General features: G+C 45.9%; 3 protein-coding genes across 3 annotated transcripts; all 3 read left to right on the top strand.

The window, feature by feature from the left end:
* The first annotated feature begins 179 nt into the window (after window positions 1-179).
* Window positions 180-1,837, top strand: LOC142606092 (uncharacterized). Its single transcript, XM_075777493.1, has 2 exons — window positions 180-780; window positions 918-1,837. The coding sequence occupies exons 1-2, from the start codon at window positions 180-182 to the stop codon at window positions 1,835-1,837; spliced, it is 1,521 nt and encodes a 506-aa protein (XP_075633608.1).
* Window positions 1,838-3,302: 1,465 nt separating this feature from the next.
* LOC142606090 (uncharacterized) lies at window positions 3,303-4,166 on the top strand. Its single transcript, XM_075777492.1, has 2 exons — window positions 3,303-3,505; window positions 3,614-4,166. Exons 1-2 carry the CDS (start codon window positions 3,303-3,305, stop codon window positions 4,164-4,166), a joined length of 756 nt encoding a protein of 251 aa, XP_075633607.1.
* A 9,687-nt stretch (window positions 4,167-13,853) lies between these two features.
* Window positions 13,854-15,550, top strand: LOC142606794 (fasciclin-like arabinogalactan protein 4). Its single transcript, XM_075778134.1, has one exon. It carries the CDS (start codon window positions 14,046-14,048, stop codon window positions 15,345-15,347), a length of 1,302 nt encoding a protein of 433 aa, XP_075634249.1. The 5' UTR covers window positions 13,854-14,045; the 3' UTR covers window positions 15,348-15,550.
* The last annotated feature ends 266 nt before the right edge of the window (window positions 15,551-15,816 follow it).

Here is a 15,816-nt window from a genome sequence, read left to right as displayed (position 1 = left end):
TTTGTCGAGGTGCTACAAGCACTACAACACTCACAGTAGCAGATGTGGAGGAAATACACCAGTTAAGGATAGAAAATACTAAGGAAAAAGGAGGCCAATATGACCCTGAGCTTGCGGCTGACAAAGAAGAGACGCCAAGTCAGAGGCGTCTCGCAGGCAGAAGGACAACGCTTATCACCATGGCTGAGGTGGCAACTCTCTTAGAGCAGGAGAGGGCCAGAGCATCCAAAGAAAGGTTCTACGCACGCAGACCTCCCTATCCGTTAAGGGTGCTTAGCAAGCCATATCCGGAAAGATATGAGCCACGCGCCTTTGCACAATATGAAGGCAGAAAGGGTAGCGTTGTTGAGCACATGAGCAAATTTATCGATACTCTAGGCCCGTATGCGGCAGACGAGGACTTGTGCCTGCGGGAGTTTTCAAAATCACTATGCAACCGTGCTTACACTTGGTACATAGGTCTGAAACCAAGATCCATCCCAACCTGGGATGATATAGTGGATGTATTTTGTACTAAGTACTTCCATGGAGAAGAAACAGTAACGCTTGCCACCTTGCAAGCTACTAAACAGAGAAATGGAGAAGACTTGATGGAGTACATCAAGAGATTCAAAGACATAGCGCTGGATTGCTATGACCATTGCGAGGAGACGACATTGGTGGAGATGTGTATGACAAATATGATCAGAGAGTATAGAGCTGTTCTGGAGAACTTGAAAATTTCCCAGTTTGCGCAGCTACTACAGAAAGCTAGGAAGACCGCCCAATTGGTGAAGCCAAGTTCCGACAAAAAGAACGCCCCGTAGGCCATGGCGGCATCCACCAATGAAAGGAAGAATAAGACAGATGGGAGGGAATACGACACCCCCCCTCCCCGCCAATACCATGTACTCCTAAGGAATTGGACGTTCTCTTAGACAAGTGGACAGCAGATGGAGTTTTTAAACCCAATCAAGTTGCTAGAGAACCCACAAAGGAAGAACGGAGGGACCCACGCTTCTGCCGCTTGCACAATTATGTGCAACATCCTGCGGCAGAATGTTGGGTGCTCCGCAGGCTGGTGTATCGCAGGATTAAAGAAGGGACCCTAGAGCTGACACAACAGGAAGTTCAGAGGAACCCACTCCCGAACCACAAAGGGAAAGGCATAGTAGTGGTGGTAATCTGTGCAGACCCAGGGGAAGATGAAGAGGAAAACCCAACCCTACCTGCAACAGCTATCACCACTCTGCAGAGAAGCTCTAAGTTTAAAAATCCGTTTAACCAACTAGGTCTCACAGCGAAGGAGCGAAAGACGGCCACAGAGGCTCTGGTAAGCATTGCTTCCAGGGCAGGAATAGAATGCTTGTCAGCAGAAGTTGCAGAAGATAGGGCTCTCCTTCAAGAGTCAACTGAAATCACCTTCAGTGATAGAGACATGGAAGTGGGCTATCCTGACCACATGAGACCCCTTTACTTGGCTGAGTCTATAAATCAAATCCCCATCAAAAGAGCCTTGGTGGATATTGGCGCCTCAGTAAACCCGGTACCATTAAGCACCCTACAGGCGGCAGGAATCTTAGAAAGAAAGATCCAAAGGTGCCCAATGGAAGTAGCAGGGTTCGATGGAAGCGGAGAATACACTGCCGGTCACATTCAACTATGGCTAAAAGTAGGTCCTATAGCCTCTTTGGCTTGGTTCCATTTGGTGAAGACGGAGGTTTCATACCATGTGCTCATGGGGAGGCCATGGCTGCACAAGCACCAGCTGGTACCATCTGCTTACCACCAGTGCGTAAAAGGGAGGCTAAATGACCGCATGATACATATAGCGGCAAACCTATCACCATTTGAGTAGGTAGAGGCTCATTTAGTGAAAACAATGTTTTACGACCAATGGGCACCATTTGGGGAAAGCTCAGTATCAAAACCGAGGGGTACTTTTGTCCCTAGGTGGGAGGACGTTCGAGAGGACCTAAAGCCCGATCTAAGGGAGTTACTCTCTTGGAAGAAGAAGAGAAAGGAAGCGCCTGCCGTAGAACCAGGCGATACACCACAATGTATCAGGGTTCAAGGACTCGACGGCAGGATCGTGTATAAATTATGAAGGTGCGTGGGGCCCACGAGTGAAACACAAGTGGGCCCCAGACGAGAAGAGCAGCGCAGAAGCCTGATGTATTGCATAGCCCAGGAAAACTCAGAAGAAGGAAATTATGAAGAAAGTGATGAAGAGGTTACGACAGACAAGGATGTGCAGGTTACAGCAGAAGAACAGACGAAGGAAGTCGATTTGGGACCTAGCCCGCACGAGCCAAGGCCCATCTTAATCAGTTCGAAGTTGTCAGAAAAAGAAAAATTGGAGTTCATACTATTGTTAAAAGAATACAAGGACGTCTTCACATGGAATTACAATGAAATGCCAGGATTGGATCCTGGGTTAGTAGTGCACACGTTGAACGTGGACCTAGAGGCCAGGCCAGTAGCCCAGCCTGCCAGAATTTTCCATACTGAAATAGAGGAACAAATAGCCAAGGAAGTACAGAAGTTGTTGGCCGCAGGATTCATTAAACCCATTCAGCATCCACGTTGGTTATCCAACATCGTGCCAGTAAAGAAGAAGAATGGGCAGATAAGGTGCTGTGTAGATTTTAGAAATCTTAATAAAGCCTGCCCAAAGGATGAATTCCCATTGCCAAACATGGATATGTTAATAGATTTTGCAGCAGGAAGTGCCATGTTCTCCTTTATGGATGGGTTCAGTGGATACAACCAGATCAGAATGGCACCGCAGGATGCGGAGAAGACTGCCTTCAGAACACCTATAGGCAACTTTTACTATACAGTAATGTTGTTTGGGTTGAAGAACGTAGGTACAACTTATCAAAGATCAATGACGGTCATATTCCACGACATGATGCATTGAGAGTTAGAAGACTATGTAGATGACATAGTGGTGAAGTCAAAAAAGCGGGAAGAGCACATTTAAGTGTTAAGAAGGGTGTTCGAAAGATGTAGAACCTTCAAGCTTAGAATAAAAACCCTCAAGTGCGCATTCGGAGTATCTTCAAGGAAATTCTTGGGTTTTCTAGTCCATAGCAGAGGAATAGATGTGGACCCAGGCAAGGCTACAGCCATAGCCACTATCAAACCTCTAGCTATAGTAAAGGAGTTGAAAAGTTTCTTGGGGAAGGTCTCATACATTTGAAGATTCATCCTAGGGCTAGCATCCATCACCTCTGCCTTCGGAAAATTACCTAAAAAGGGGGCAAAGTTTCGAATAGGGGGAGGTACAGTAGGCAGCCTTTAACAGGTTGCAGCAGATTATGATAAACCTCCCTACCGTGCAAGCTCCAGTCCGCAGGAAGCCACTATTATTATACTTAGCCACCAACCAAAATGCTGTGGGCGCGCTGATCGCTCAGGAAGATGGAGATGGAGTGGAACAGCCAGTGTACTACATCAGCCAAGCCCTGAAAGATGCAGTGACCCGCTACCCAAGGGAAGAAAGGGTATGCTTGGTCATTATGTATGCCTCGTAGAGGTTACGACACTATTTCCTGGCCTATGAGGTGTGGCTGATGACTAAGTCTCATGTTATCAAAGTCTTATTGAGACAACCAATTCTCTCCAGCAGGATATTCCAATGGTTACTGCAACTATCACAATACGATCTGAAAGCAGGAATGCCCAAAGCGGTAAAGAGCCAGGCTATAACAGATCTGTTAGCACAGTTCCCAGGAGAAGAAGAATTCCCGCTGGATGATGGAGTCCCAGGGGAAGTAGTTGCGGTAGAGGAAGTTGGGGAACGGTGGTTAATGAAGTTTGATGGGTCTTCTACTACCCAATCGGGGGGAGTGGGAGTGGTTCTGTATCATGAAGAAAACGAGGCTGTAGTGCTATCATTCAAACTGGAATTCCCCTGTTCAAATAACACAGCAGAATACGAAGCCTACCTAACTGGGTTAGCCACGGCCTTTGAGATGGGGGTCAAACACTTGAAAGTAATAGGAGACTCGAACCTAGTGGTTTGCCAGACCAAAGGGAGCTTCTCCTTGAAGGAACCCAGCCTATCTCCTTACCAAGCAATGGCCCCGAAGATGGAGGAAAGGTTTTCAACCTTTGAAATAGAACACGCACCGAGAGGTGAGAATCGGTTTGCAGATGCTTTGGCCGCTTTAGGATCGTAAATAATGTTCAAAGGAAATAGTGCCAAGATAGAAGTCAGCAAGAGGAGAGAATCGATCATAGAAGTTTTGAAGGAAAAGTTCCAGGAAGAACAGTGCGAAGAGGATTGGCAAAATCCCATAAGGGAGGCCTTGATCAGGGAAAGTGAACTTGCGGAGTTGAGAGCATGAAAAGACTATACTCTGATAGGAGGAGAACTGTATCGCAGGATGCCAGGAGGGATCCTATCAAGGTGCGTGGGGCAAAATGAGGCCCAGAGAAAGCTGAAGGAGATGCACGACAAGGCTTGCGGGTCCTGCGGAGGGATCAACCTCTACCGCAGACTCCAAAAGGTAGGCTTTTACTAGTCGAATATGGGGAAAGATGCGGACCAGGTCCAAGTTCAATGTGGGACCTGCCAGCTTGCAGTTGACAAGGAGGAAAGCTACGTTGTGTTCGTTAGCGAGGATTGGAGAGAGCCATTCACTCAATACCTGGAAGAAGGTGTCCTATCGCAGAAGCACAATGAGCGATATAAGCTTAAAAGGCTAGTAACACGCTACTTTTTGCACAATGGGGTCCTCTTTAAAAAGGGGTATGATGGAGACCCAGTGCGTTGTCTGGGCCTCGAAGAAGCAAAAAGTATGATAAGGGAAGTGCACGCAGGAGAATGTGAAGAGCACCAGGGAAAGAAAAAGTTATACAGATGTCTACTGCAGATGGGCTATTACTGGCTTGCCATGAAAAAAGACACAACAGAATTTGTAAAAAGATGCCACAGCTACCAAGTACATGCCAACTTGATTCACACCCACCCGCAGCAATTGCACAGTATAGTCACCCCATGGTGTTCCACACCTGAGGGCTTGATTTGGTGGGGCCCGTTAACCCGCCATCGTGTGGATATATATGGATCTTGGTTGCCACGGAATACTTCACCAAGTGAGCAGAGGCAGTGCCACTTTGCAAAGCTACTGGAGGAGCAGTGGCCAACTTTATCAAGGAAAATATAATAGTAAGGTTCGGGGTGCCCCATAGGATTATTAGCGACAATGGCACACCATTTGTCAACAGCGATGTAAGGAAGATGCTGGAATTCTACCAAATTAAACACCATCGATCATTGCCCTATTATCCACAGGGGAATGGGCAAATGGAGGCGACGAACAAATTTCTCATAAAAATCATCAATAAGATGAGCCAAGAGTATACAGGAGGATGGGCAACACATCTGCCAGGCGCCCTTTGGGCCTACAAGAATTCGCCAAAGTCAGCCACAGGATTTTCACCTTTTTCTCTGGTCTACAGAACGGAAGTAATGGGCCCGGCAGAAATAATGACCCCTTCCCTATGGATTATGCAAACGAAAGAAAAGGAAAAAGAGAAAGAGATCTTCGTGGCAGAAAGATATGAGGACCTAGAAGGACTTGATGAGAAGAGATAAGAAGCCCAGGAACGCAGCCGCAGATTCAGGCGAAGGCTGACAGAAGCCTACGGCTGGATGACTAGAGAAAGGGTATTCGCGGAAGGGCAACTCGTACTGAAAGTGGCAGATTACGTCAGAAGAGGCATGGCAGGACCGTCCAAGTTTGCGCCTAAATGGGAGGGACCCTTTGTGATAAGGGAGGCACACCCCACTGGATATTACCGCCTAACTCAGACAGGTGGCAAGGACTTGATGGACCTAATCAATGGGAAATGGCTGAAGTGTTATCATGCGTAGAAGGAAGGAGAGTGGAAGATCATGAAACCGCCCTTTTTTTTGTCTTTTCCCTTAAAACATTTTTCTCTTTTATTTTCCTTTGTTTTTCTTCAAAGTGGCTATGTTGCAAGAACAAGGAATTGTAATATGCTTTCATGAAGAGAATATGCAATGAAAAGTTATAAAGCATTATGAAAGACATCCCATGTCATAATAAGTAGCTAGAAAAGAAGGCAGTAGCATCTCATAGTTACAAAACCCAAGTTGTGGCAAACCCGCCAAATAAGTGCATAAGAAAAAAAAAAAGGGGGAGAGACAAGGGAAACGTAAAGGGGAAAAGGAAACTGGAATCACATCAACGGAGGCCGGAGATAAGAGTCTGGTTACCAAAGCGGCTAGAACCACCAATGCTAGAAATAAGGTGCTCGCGACGACCCTCCAAGTCTGCCACCTCTTTCCTCAGAACCTCAAGGCGCGCGTCAATAGCTTCGATGGCAGGCTGAACCTTCCTCATGAAATAAGCATGGGCAATCTCACGAAGGTGGTCTAAAAAAAACCCCACAGCAAACCCCACACAGACAAGTTCTTGAATCGCTACTCTCCACTGAAGAATCCTCTCAGTCGAAACGGTGTCAACAAAGTTGTGCTTAATATCGTTCATCACACTTCCTAACAACTTCAGTAAATGCTCCCTGGTAGAACGGTCAAACCTGAACTCTCGCATAAAGTCACCACGGCTATTGTGAATTGCCTCAAGATGGGAGGCACAGTCCTCAGGAATCCTAAAGCCATAGAAATCAACATAGGGAGGCCCGGAACCCCATAAAATCTGCAGGACCGAGGTCGTTAACCTCGTGCTGATCAAATCGGGTAAAGAAGGCTGCAGCCTTACTCGCCAGATCAGGCGCTGTGGCAGAACTACTACCCACCTCAAATTGAGAAGGAACAGCAAAAGGCGAACTTGGCGGAAGGCATCAAAAGCAGAATAAGAACACACGACTAATGGGGTCGAAACACACAGCGAATGAAGAATGGAGAAAAGAGGAAAAAAGAGACTCACTGGGGCCTACGGGAGTGGGGACTGTGGGAATGGCAGGAACAGGTGCTACAGGTGTGGCAGAAGAAGTCACAACAGGCATATCCTTGTCTGTTGCCACTTCTGGCTCGTCGGAGGTCTCTGCAAATAAGAAGGAACAGGCATGCAAAAATGACGGGAAGCCGTGGCAGGAAGAATGTTATATTCAAAAGAGAGATAACAAAACGAAAAGGGGGAGGAAATTTGGTAACACATAAGGATACGTACCCATGTATTCGACTCCGTGCCCAAAACTTTCCTCCTCTCCTTCAAATTCTAAGACCCTCTTCTTCTTGGCTGGTTCATCATCAAAATCTTCCAGAATACCCTCGGATTCTTTGGAGGACAAGTCTACGGCAGGACCACGCGTGGCAGAATCAAGAATAGAGGAAGGGGTGACCGCCAAAGAAGAGCCGTCCTTCACGGCCTGGGATAGAGATGCAAAGGGGTCACTAGTAGAGATAATGAGCAGCGTGACCGGGGAAGCAGCCTCGGCTTGGACAGCAGCAACAAGAGTATCATTCTCCTGGGAAGCGGGCATTGAAGCGGGGCTGAGAACGATCTCACTGACCCCCTCAGCAGGAGCTCCCAGCGGAGCAGCAGGAGTAATAGGGATCCTAGCAGGAAACACCGTGTCTGCCCCATCAAAGATGCCCTCCGTTGGAACACCCTGGGAGGCAGAAATTTCCGCGGCCGTGGGACGGTACACGAAGATGGGTTGAGGATCAGTCTAAAAAAAAACAAAGGTTGAAGACGCAAGTGTAGATAAAAGAAAAAAAAAAGGTATAATAAGGGAATGAAGGGAGAAAGTCATACCTCAAGCTCGGGCTCATCCAGCGGAATGGGATGGGTAGCAGACGAGTCCTCCTTGTACTTTGACTGCAAGAGAAGAAATAAAGAGGAAGAAACAAGCCAACATGGATTAGCCGCAGGAAGAGATTCTAAACGAGAATGACAAAGAATAAGGAAGAGGGTTAGAGACGACATACCCTCCGCTCAGTAGTGGTGGGCGCTTGGGGGGGAGAAGTGTTCCTCTTACTGTCTCGTGTCCTACTGGAGGGAGGAGCATCAGTGGATGGCCGAGGAATGGCAGGCTTGGTCTTGCCTGCGGCAGAACGTTTGCTGGAACGAGTGCGAATAGGGGGAGGAGGGGTGCTCTCTAACGCTATATTGCTCATAGGAGGCAAATCGCTTTCGAAAGGGACAATATCTGAGCAGGTTTTAGAAGAGTCATCACCTACCTTCTTCTTTGCAGGCTTGGACTTTCTAGAACTTTTCTTCGCTGGCACTAGGACATTGATCACTCTCGCCTTCCTTTCCCAGCCTTCGGGGTAATCACCGTCATGCCAATACCACCCTCTCTCCTCCTCGACCCACTCAAATATGGCCGAATGACTTTGCTTCCTAGCATAAGCCCGCACAGTTGCAGAAGGCAAAAGTAGGCAGGGATTGGCGGAGACGACCATGCTAAGCCCGCTGGGTGGAATAAGGGAAAATCCATGGCTACCCAACAACTCTTTCTCAAAAGAGATCATCACTACTTGCTAGTATCCATGCATAGCGGTAGTACACATACCTTCCCTCTGAGAACCTGGGATGGTAACTGCTGTGAAGTGCTGGCTCCAGAATTCGAAGGCAGTATGCCGCAGGAAGGGTCGGATAAAAGTAGGAGACTCTACAAGAAAAGACGGTCCATCAGGAATGTCATGGTCCAGTCCAAATTGCCTTCGCACACGGTTGGCAGGATAATGTACATACCTAACACCTTCATCGGCCAAATAAGGTAACCACCTAGCATTGGTGGCTATCAAATATGTTATGCCCCTCTCATCAAATCAGTCAACGGGGTGGTGGTGCCAACAACGTCATTAAAAGTGCCCATAACAGAATCCATACATGTATAACCCTTACCTAAGTCCTTATATGCCCTCTAAGAAAACCCAACTCCTTTGTCAAAAAACTCAACGATAGGATGCCCAATCGGCTTTAAACTAGCCCAATGAAAAGCCAAGGAAAAATCGGAATCAAACCTGCCACAGAAGTCCGTAATAACCTCTGGACACGAACTATACTTCCCTTTGGCAAAGCGCACGGGCCTACACTTGGTCAGATGCTTGGTGCAGCGCTCATACAACATATGCTGCAAAATGGTGCTGTGAACAAAAGTAGTGATTAAATGACAAGAGCCTGCTTGACTCTCATCGCTCCGCAGGATGTCTAGTTGGACATATAGATGCCCCAGAAACAGAGGTGCCAGCGGCAGACTCGCCCTAGCAGCGACCTTGATAGCCAAACGAAAATACAAAGGTTTCACGGCGTAATGGGGGTGAGAACCAAAAGCATACTTACATAACCAGAATGCGACAAAGGCTGCACGGCTGGCAGCGACGGAAAGCTTCGAGCGAGAACTAATTTAGAACGACAGTTTGGCGTTACCATTCATCTGTTTCTTCAATTTGGCCTCATTGGCCTCTTCTTCTGAAGAAAGCTCGAGGGTGGCAGGATCGACATCACCAAGAATGGGCAGAAGTAACTGGTTAGCCACATCTTCCAAAGTTACGGTAATCTCACCGTAGGAGAGAAAGAAGGTGTGGGTAGTGGTGCACCACCGGCGGACTAGGTGGCGGAGGTTGAATAGGTCCCTGAAGTTGGCCAAACAACGAGATTGAACAATGGCCTTCAATACGCCGGCCCGCTGAAGCAAACCCATGAAGTGTGTATTCGTCGACTCTCGGTCTGCCCACTCCTTCCAACCCAAGGCGACACCGGACCCAAACTCGAAATGAATAGGAACAAGAAGAGAAACCCCTTGGCGGATAGAGAGATCAAAGATCAAAGAAGGCAAGGGATCCCAAGAGACGTCGGGACTGCGCTGGCAAAGAGCGAGCCATACGCGGCCTGGCGGCGGCAGCACGTAGTCACCAGGAACCTTAGGGAAATGGCCGTGAACATCGTACCAAGGGTCTAGGAGGGGCGCGCACTCGCTGTTGGGGTCGCGCCTCTCCGCTTCTTCATCGGAATGATCCGACTCGGAGTAGGCGACCTCTTCGTGCATAACAGGATCATCAGCTATCTCTTTCCCTTTACAGCGGGAAGAGGGTTAACCTTTGGCCGGAGTCATGTTGTATCGGTTGGTAGGGGAAGAAAAGTCGTAGTGATTAGGAAGGGAAGCATAGAGAAGAAAAGAGAAAAGAAGGAGTGTTCGTGGCCGAAATCTGAAAGGACTTGGCTTTAAATACCCGTGCCATGGGGAAGGGTGTGAAGGGATGCGATGGGTTAGTCAGAATTGAAGGAAGAAGTTAATGAAGCGGAGGCTATGCTTCAGAATAACTGCTAAACTGGAAAATTCAAAGAGACAACACCATTCACAGCAGGAAAAGAAAAGAAAAGGGAGAGACGTATATGGGTTGGGGTCCACTTTTCAAAAAAGCCCGCGAAGGAAAAGAAGAAGAGGAAAACCAAAAGCATAGAAAAGTCTTTATTCGCATATGAACTACAGAAGCATTTCATATGTTCAGGGGCTAAATGTAGATGCTCATTTTTTTTTTTTTGCGAGCCCAGCAGGGAGGAAGGCCCAAAGTCATGGGCAAAATAAAGTATTGTGGAAATGCCATTAAGCAAGTGACAGGAATAACAGATAGCGGGTCTAAAAAGCAAATAAATGGATCCTAAGGAAGTAAGTGGGCCTAGAAAGGCCCATAAGAAAGTAACAACAAACCCATGGGCTGTATGGATGTGAAAAAAGTGAGAATGGGCCACAACTGCTACAACAGGCCCAAAGTAGTGCAAGTAAAGAAAGTAAGGGACTGTGGAAACCCCATGAGCCCCAAGGGAAAGGTGAGAAATACTTGGGTAGAGGAAGCCTAAGAAGTTAGTAAAAGCCCATGGGAAACATAGAATTGAAAAAGGGCCAAGGATGCCCAAAAGAATAAGCGGGCCGAGGACGCTCAAGTGGAAGTAGGTGGGACAATGGGAGCTCGCAAGTAGCATAGGGCCCAGTGAGATCATTGGGCCCTCAGGAAAGAATAAACAGAAAAGGTCTAAAGTGGTCCAGCAGGCTTAGGTCAAGTAGGCCTCATGGCAGACATAACAAAATTGTGTGGCAGGAAGCAAGTAACAGGGGCTGGGAATTAAGGCTTGTAATGGCCCACAAACAAGCATGACCCAACCCTTAGAAGATGCAAGCCATAAATGATGAGTCAGGCGAAATAGCTCACACCAAAAGAAGCAAAAAATGAGCAGTAGACTGGGCAATTTGACATTCAGACCGCAGCAGATAGATGAGCAGCAGACGGAATTTGAATAAGCATGGAGGCAAGGCACGCGCAAGGCCCAGGCACCACCAGCCGGTACCCAGCCAATACAAGAAATGGTGAGGTCATGGGTCAGAGGTAAGGGGGTATGGTCAGGCGATGGAGAGGGGGAAAAACCCATTTTTGTGTTTCCTGCTTAAGTCCTTTTGGAAGCAATGTCCTGTTGGGAAGACATATGACCCAAAAGAGGCAAGGTTGAGTGGGAACCACTAGGTGCATGCCGTGAGAGATAGAGGGAAGGAGGGTATTCACACCATGGCAGGAAAGAATGCCAGAAGGAGCAAACAAAACGAAAAAGCCTTCTCTGACTGAGGTGAAGTGGCACTGGCTGGGTGACTGACCAGTTAGTGATGGTTGGCAAAGGAACCCATGCCAGACAAAAACGGTTAAAGGCTAAAATGGTAAAGAGCCAAGCACGGCTAGTCCTATATAAGAAGCCCTACAGTGCACGGCTAAGGGGACGACAACCTCTGGGAGATAGTGGCTAGAATCACCAAAAACAGGGGAATAAGAAAAGAGAGTAAAAAACGAAAGAAAAAGAAAAGGTTAAAAGAAACAGAGAAAAAGAAAAAGACGGAGGGAATAGAGTGATTGACATGCACCAAATGGATTAATCTCTCTCTACCCCTTCAATCCATGCCCTCTAGTAATAAAAAGGGAGAAACTTCATTCAACCTAAGTCACTTAGGCCCGTTCCTTCAAAGCAGCTAATTTCCTCCTTAAAGAAATTAGTCGCGTTGAGGGAGTGGTTCCCTTTCCTGACGTAAACTCCATGGAATAGCTTATCGCGGCAGGCTGACATTTGTTTCTTTAATACACTCCTGGCTCTCCATCTAACATTTATTATTTCGATACTATAGTGTAAAACGGCCACCCTTCATTAAGGCCTACTGACTATTTTGCTTAAATCCCTATTATTTTTATTATATCTACCTGCTGTAGTCAATGTGATAGTTTTGCCTACGGTAAAGATCTGATTACCAAAGGGCATTGTTTGCGCACAAGCCGGACCAAGAAAGTTTGCTCTTGGACCGGTTTCAACTCCTCAACCCAAAAGAAAACTTTGGGCCTAGTGTAGCAGCAAGCGGCCCAGCCCAACACTTGCAAAAAAGGCCCACACACCCATGTGTTTATGTGAAGAAGAAAAGTAAGAAAAAGAATGAAAAAGAAGAAGAAAAAATGGCCGTTGGAGTGAGTCTGTGAATAAGAAAGAAAGAAAGAAAGAAGAAGGAAAAAAAAAGTAGTGGGAGTGAGCCTGTGAAGAAGAAAGGTGAGAAAAAGTAAAGAGGAAAAAATAAATAAATAAAACCCCGTTGAATCTGACTTGACAGAGACAAGTCAGGAGGGTGGGTTCTACCAATTTGATTTTTTTTACAACTTTGCCATCATAACTCATATTCCATAATTTGCAAACACAAAAAATCCGTTTTCATTTTCCATCACTCAAACCCAATTTTTTGAGTTATGAGTGATGGAAACTGAGAAAAAAAAACTAAGCCAAACAAATGGAGTTGATATGGGACCCACAAAAAGTGAGTTATGGGTGATGAAAATTGAGTAATGAGTGATGAAAATCACTTAAACCAATCAAGAGCCATATTCAATAAAGGTATCAGAACAAAGACAATTAAGTATCCCTAAAGGAAGATGAAAAAACAACAAAGTCTTCCGCTTGACTGTGAACCAACCAAGGCAAAACATCAACACTTTGATTAGCTTCCCTAAATAAATGAAGGATCTTCCTACAAGGGAAGCAATGGAGAGAGAAACCTGCAATTATCAACCAGGGAAATATAAGACAAGGTTAACTTTCATAGAACTGTTCAAGAAATAGGCCATAAGCAGGCATCAGGGCATCTAAATTTACCAAAAGACTAGTAAAACCTATAGCAAGCGTTAATTAAAGATCATCTCTAAGTGCACATAACTCAGCAATCAAACTCTAGGTTTGTACAACTTCTTAATAAAGTGGTATATCACTTCAATATTTATGTCACACTTAGGATATGTCAATTTCGTTTCAAAATTGATTTCATAGTTTAAAATGTTTTTCTTTGATTTTTATATTTTAAAAATATATATTTTTATTCGATTTGGTTATGAAAAATGTTGATGTAACAAATAAAAGCCATGTTACATTGTAGGCTTCGTGTCACTAAAATAACCTCAATTTAAAAAAAAAAATTTGTTTAATATGTGAGGATTTTCCATTGGTTGTAGACGACAGACATAGTGTAAACGATAAGTTCAATAATTAAAAAAGGTGTAAAACCATAAGGACCTAAAATTAAATATACTAATGAACCTAAAAAAATGTAATATAAGAAAGATGTGTACTTTGCTAAACAAAGAAAGGAGATGATGAAAGTTTGAGACCCTCGTTTACTAGATCAGGAATTCTGGATTGCATTTGGCAAATCTCAAATGGCAACTATACTTTCCTTCCCAAATTCCAACCCCACTGTCCCATATCCCTCAACTTCGGCTCTGTCCTAACCCACGTGGCCTCTACTCCCAGCGCGTTTACTCGTTCCCATCTCCACCGCGCGTGGAGAAACAAATAAAAAATATCAATTTAAAATTAAAAAAAAAAAAAACAAAATCAGAAAGACCATGATGATCATCATTCATCAAACCTCATCCTCCACCATCGAACCCAACTCACTCTCACTTCCTCACACTACTGCTACTACTGCTGTTTCTTACTCCTAATCTAAAGCACCACACACTGAGTCCTCTCTCTCCTAAAGTGAGTGAGAGAGAGAGAGAGAGAGAGAGAGAGAGAAAAACCTTCAAAACCACACCAAAAATAATGGCCATTTCAAATCACATTCCCCAAATTACCCCTCTAACCCTCTTCTATTTCCTCCTCCTATCCTCTTCCTCTCCAACCTCAACCTTAGCTATCAACATCACCGCCCTCCTCTCCTCCTTCCCTGACCTCTCTTCCTTCGCATCCCTCATCTCCTCCACCACCATCTCCGCCGACGTCCTCCAACGCACCTCCGTCACTCTCCTCGCCGTCCCTAACTCCTACCTCTCTTCCACCTCCGACCTCCTCACGCGCCACCACCTCTCTCCCACCAACCTCCCCGACGTCCTCCGCTACCACGTCCTCCTACAATACCTCACCTGGTCCGACCTCCACCAGATCCCTCCCTCCGGCACTCTCGTCACCACTCTCTTCCAAACCACCGGTCGCGCCACTAGCAATTCCGGTTCCGTTAACATCACCTTCAACCCTTCCAACGGCGTCGTGTCGATCCACTCGCCGGGACCTTACTCCTCCCCTTCGCAGTCGTCGAACGCCACCGTTTTGTCCTTGATCAAAACCCTCCCTTACAACATCACTATCTTCACCGTTGATTCCCTCCTCATCCCTTACAACTTCGATCTAACGGCCTCCGAAACTCGTCCTCCTCTAGGGCTCAACATCACCAAAGCTTTGATCGACGGCCACAATTTCAACGTCGCGGCGTCGATGCTCTCCGCTTCCGGTGTCGTGCAAGAATTCGAAGCCGACGAAGGCGGCGCCGGAATCACACTCTTCGTCCCTACAGACGAAGCTTTCGCCGATCTTCCGAGCACCGTTAAACTTCAGTCTCTACCGGCGGACAAGAAAGCAGTGGTGCTGAAATTCCACGTGCTCCATTCTTACTATCCTCTAGGCTCTTTGGAGTCAATAGTGAACCCGGTTCAGCCTACATTGGCCACGGAATTCATTGGAGCTGGAAGATTCACGCTCAACATTTCAAGAGTTAATGGCTCCGTCGCCATCGACTCCGGAATCGTTCAAGGATCGGTGACTCAAACGGTGTTCGATCAAAACCCCGTGGCGATCTTCGGCGTCTCCAAAGTGCTATTGCCAAAGGAGATTTTCGGTAAAAACTCTGCGATGAAGCCCGGAAACACCGGCACTCCAATCATCGCGGCACAACCGCCAGACATGTCGTTGTCGCCTGAGAATCCGCCGGAATTGAATGGACCTCCATCGCATTTATCATCTCCGCCGGGCGTTCGCGAAAAAATCAGTTCGGAATCGCCGGCAATTGATGGTGGTGTACGGAGCTCGCTACTCGCTCTGTGTTGTATAGGATTGTATCTAGTGGTATGAGATTTAATTATTTCTTCCACCTCATAATTATTGAATTTTTTGTGACTTTTTTCTTCTTTTCTTAACACGGTGAATTGAATTAGGCTACATAAGCTGCAGCCTTTTTTTTTTTTTTTAAATCTCTTTTTATTATTATTGAATGTCAATTGTGTTAATGTTTTTGAATAATTTAATGTCAAATAGCACAATTTTTTTGCTCTTTATGTAAAGTCCTTGAATTGTTTCGATAATGATATCTCAATTGCATTGTCATTGTACAAAGCTACAATTCTCATTTTATTGCTAATTCGCATTTATGGGTCTTTTGGTTTCTACTTTTCTGTTCTGTTCTAGTCTAGTCTGGTCTTTTTTTTTTTTTTTGGGAAAGGTTCTAGTCTAGTCTTTGATTCATGCATGATGAGAAAGGGAAAAAAATCAGTGGATCCAATGTATTTGGCCTCACATGCATAAACTTATATAATAGAATTCT

The sequence above is a fragment of the Castanea sativa genome, chromosome 8 (genome assembly GCF_040712315.1).
Source record: "Castanea sativa cultivar Marrone di Chiusa Pesio chromosome 8, ASM4071231v1".
Lineage (NCBI taxonomy): Eukaryota > Viridiplantae > Streptophyta > Magnoliopsida > Fagales > Fagaceae > Castanea > Castanea sativa.
This window is presented reverse-complemented; position numbering and strand designations above follow the sequence as displayed.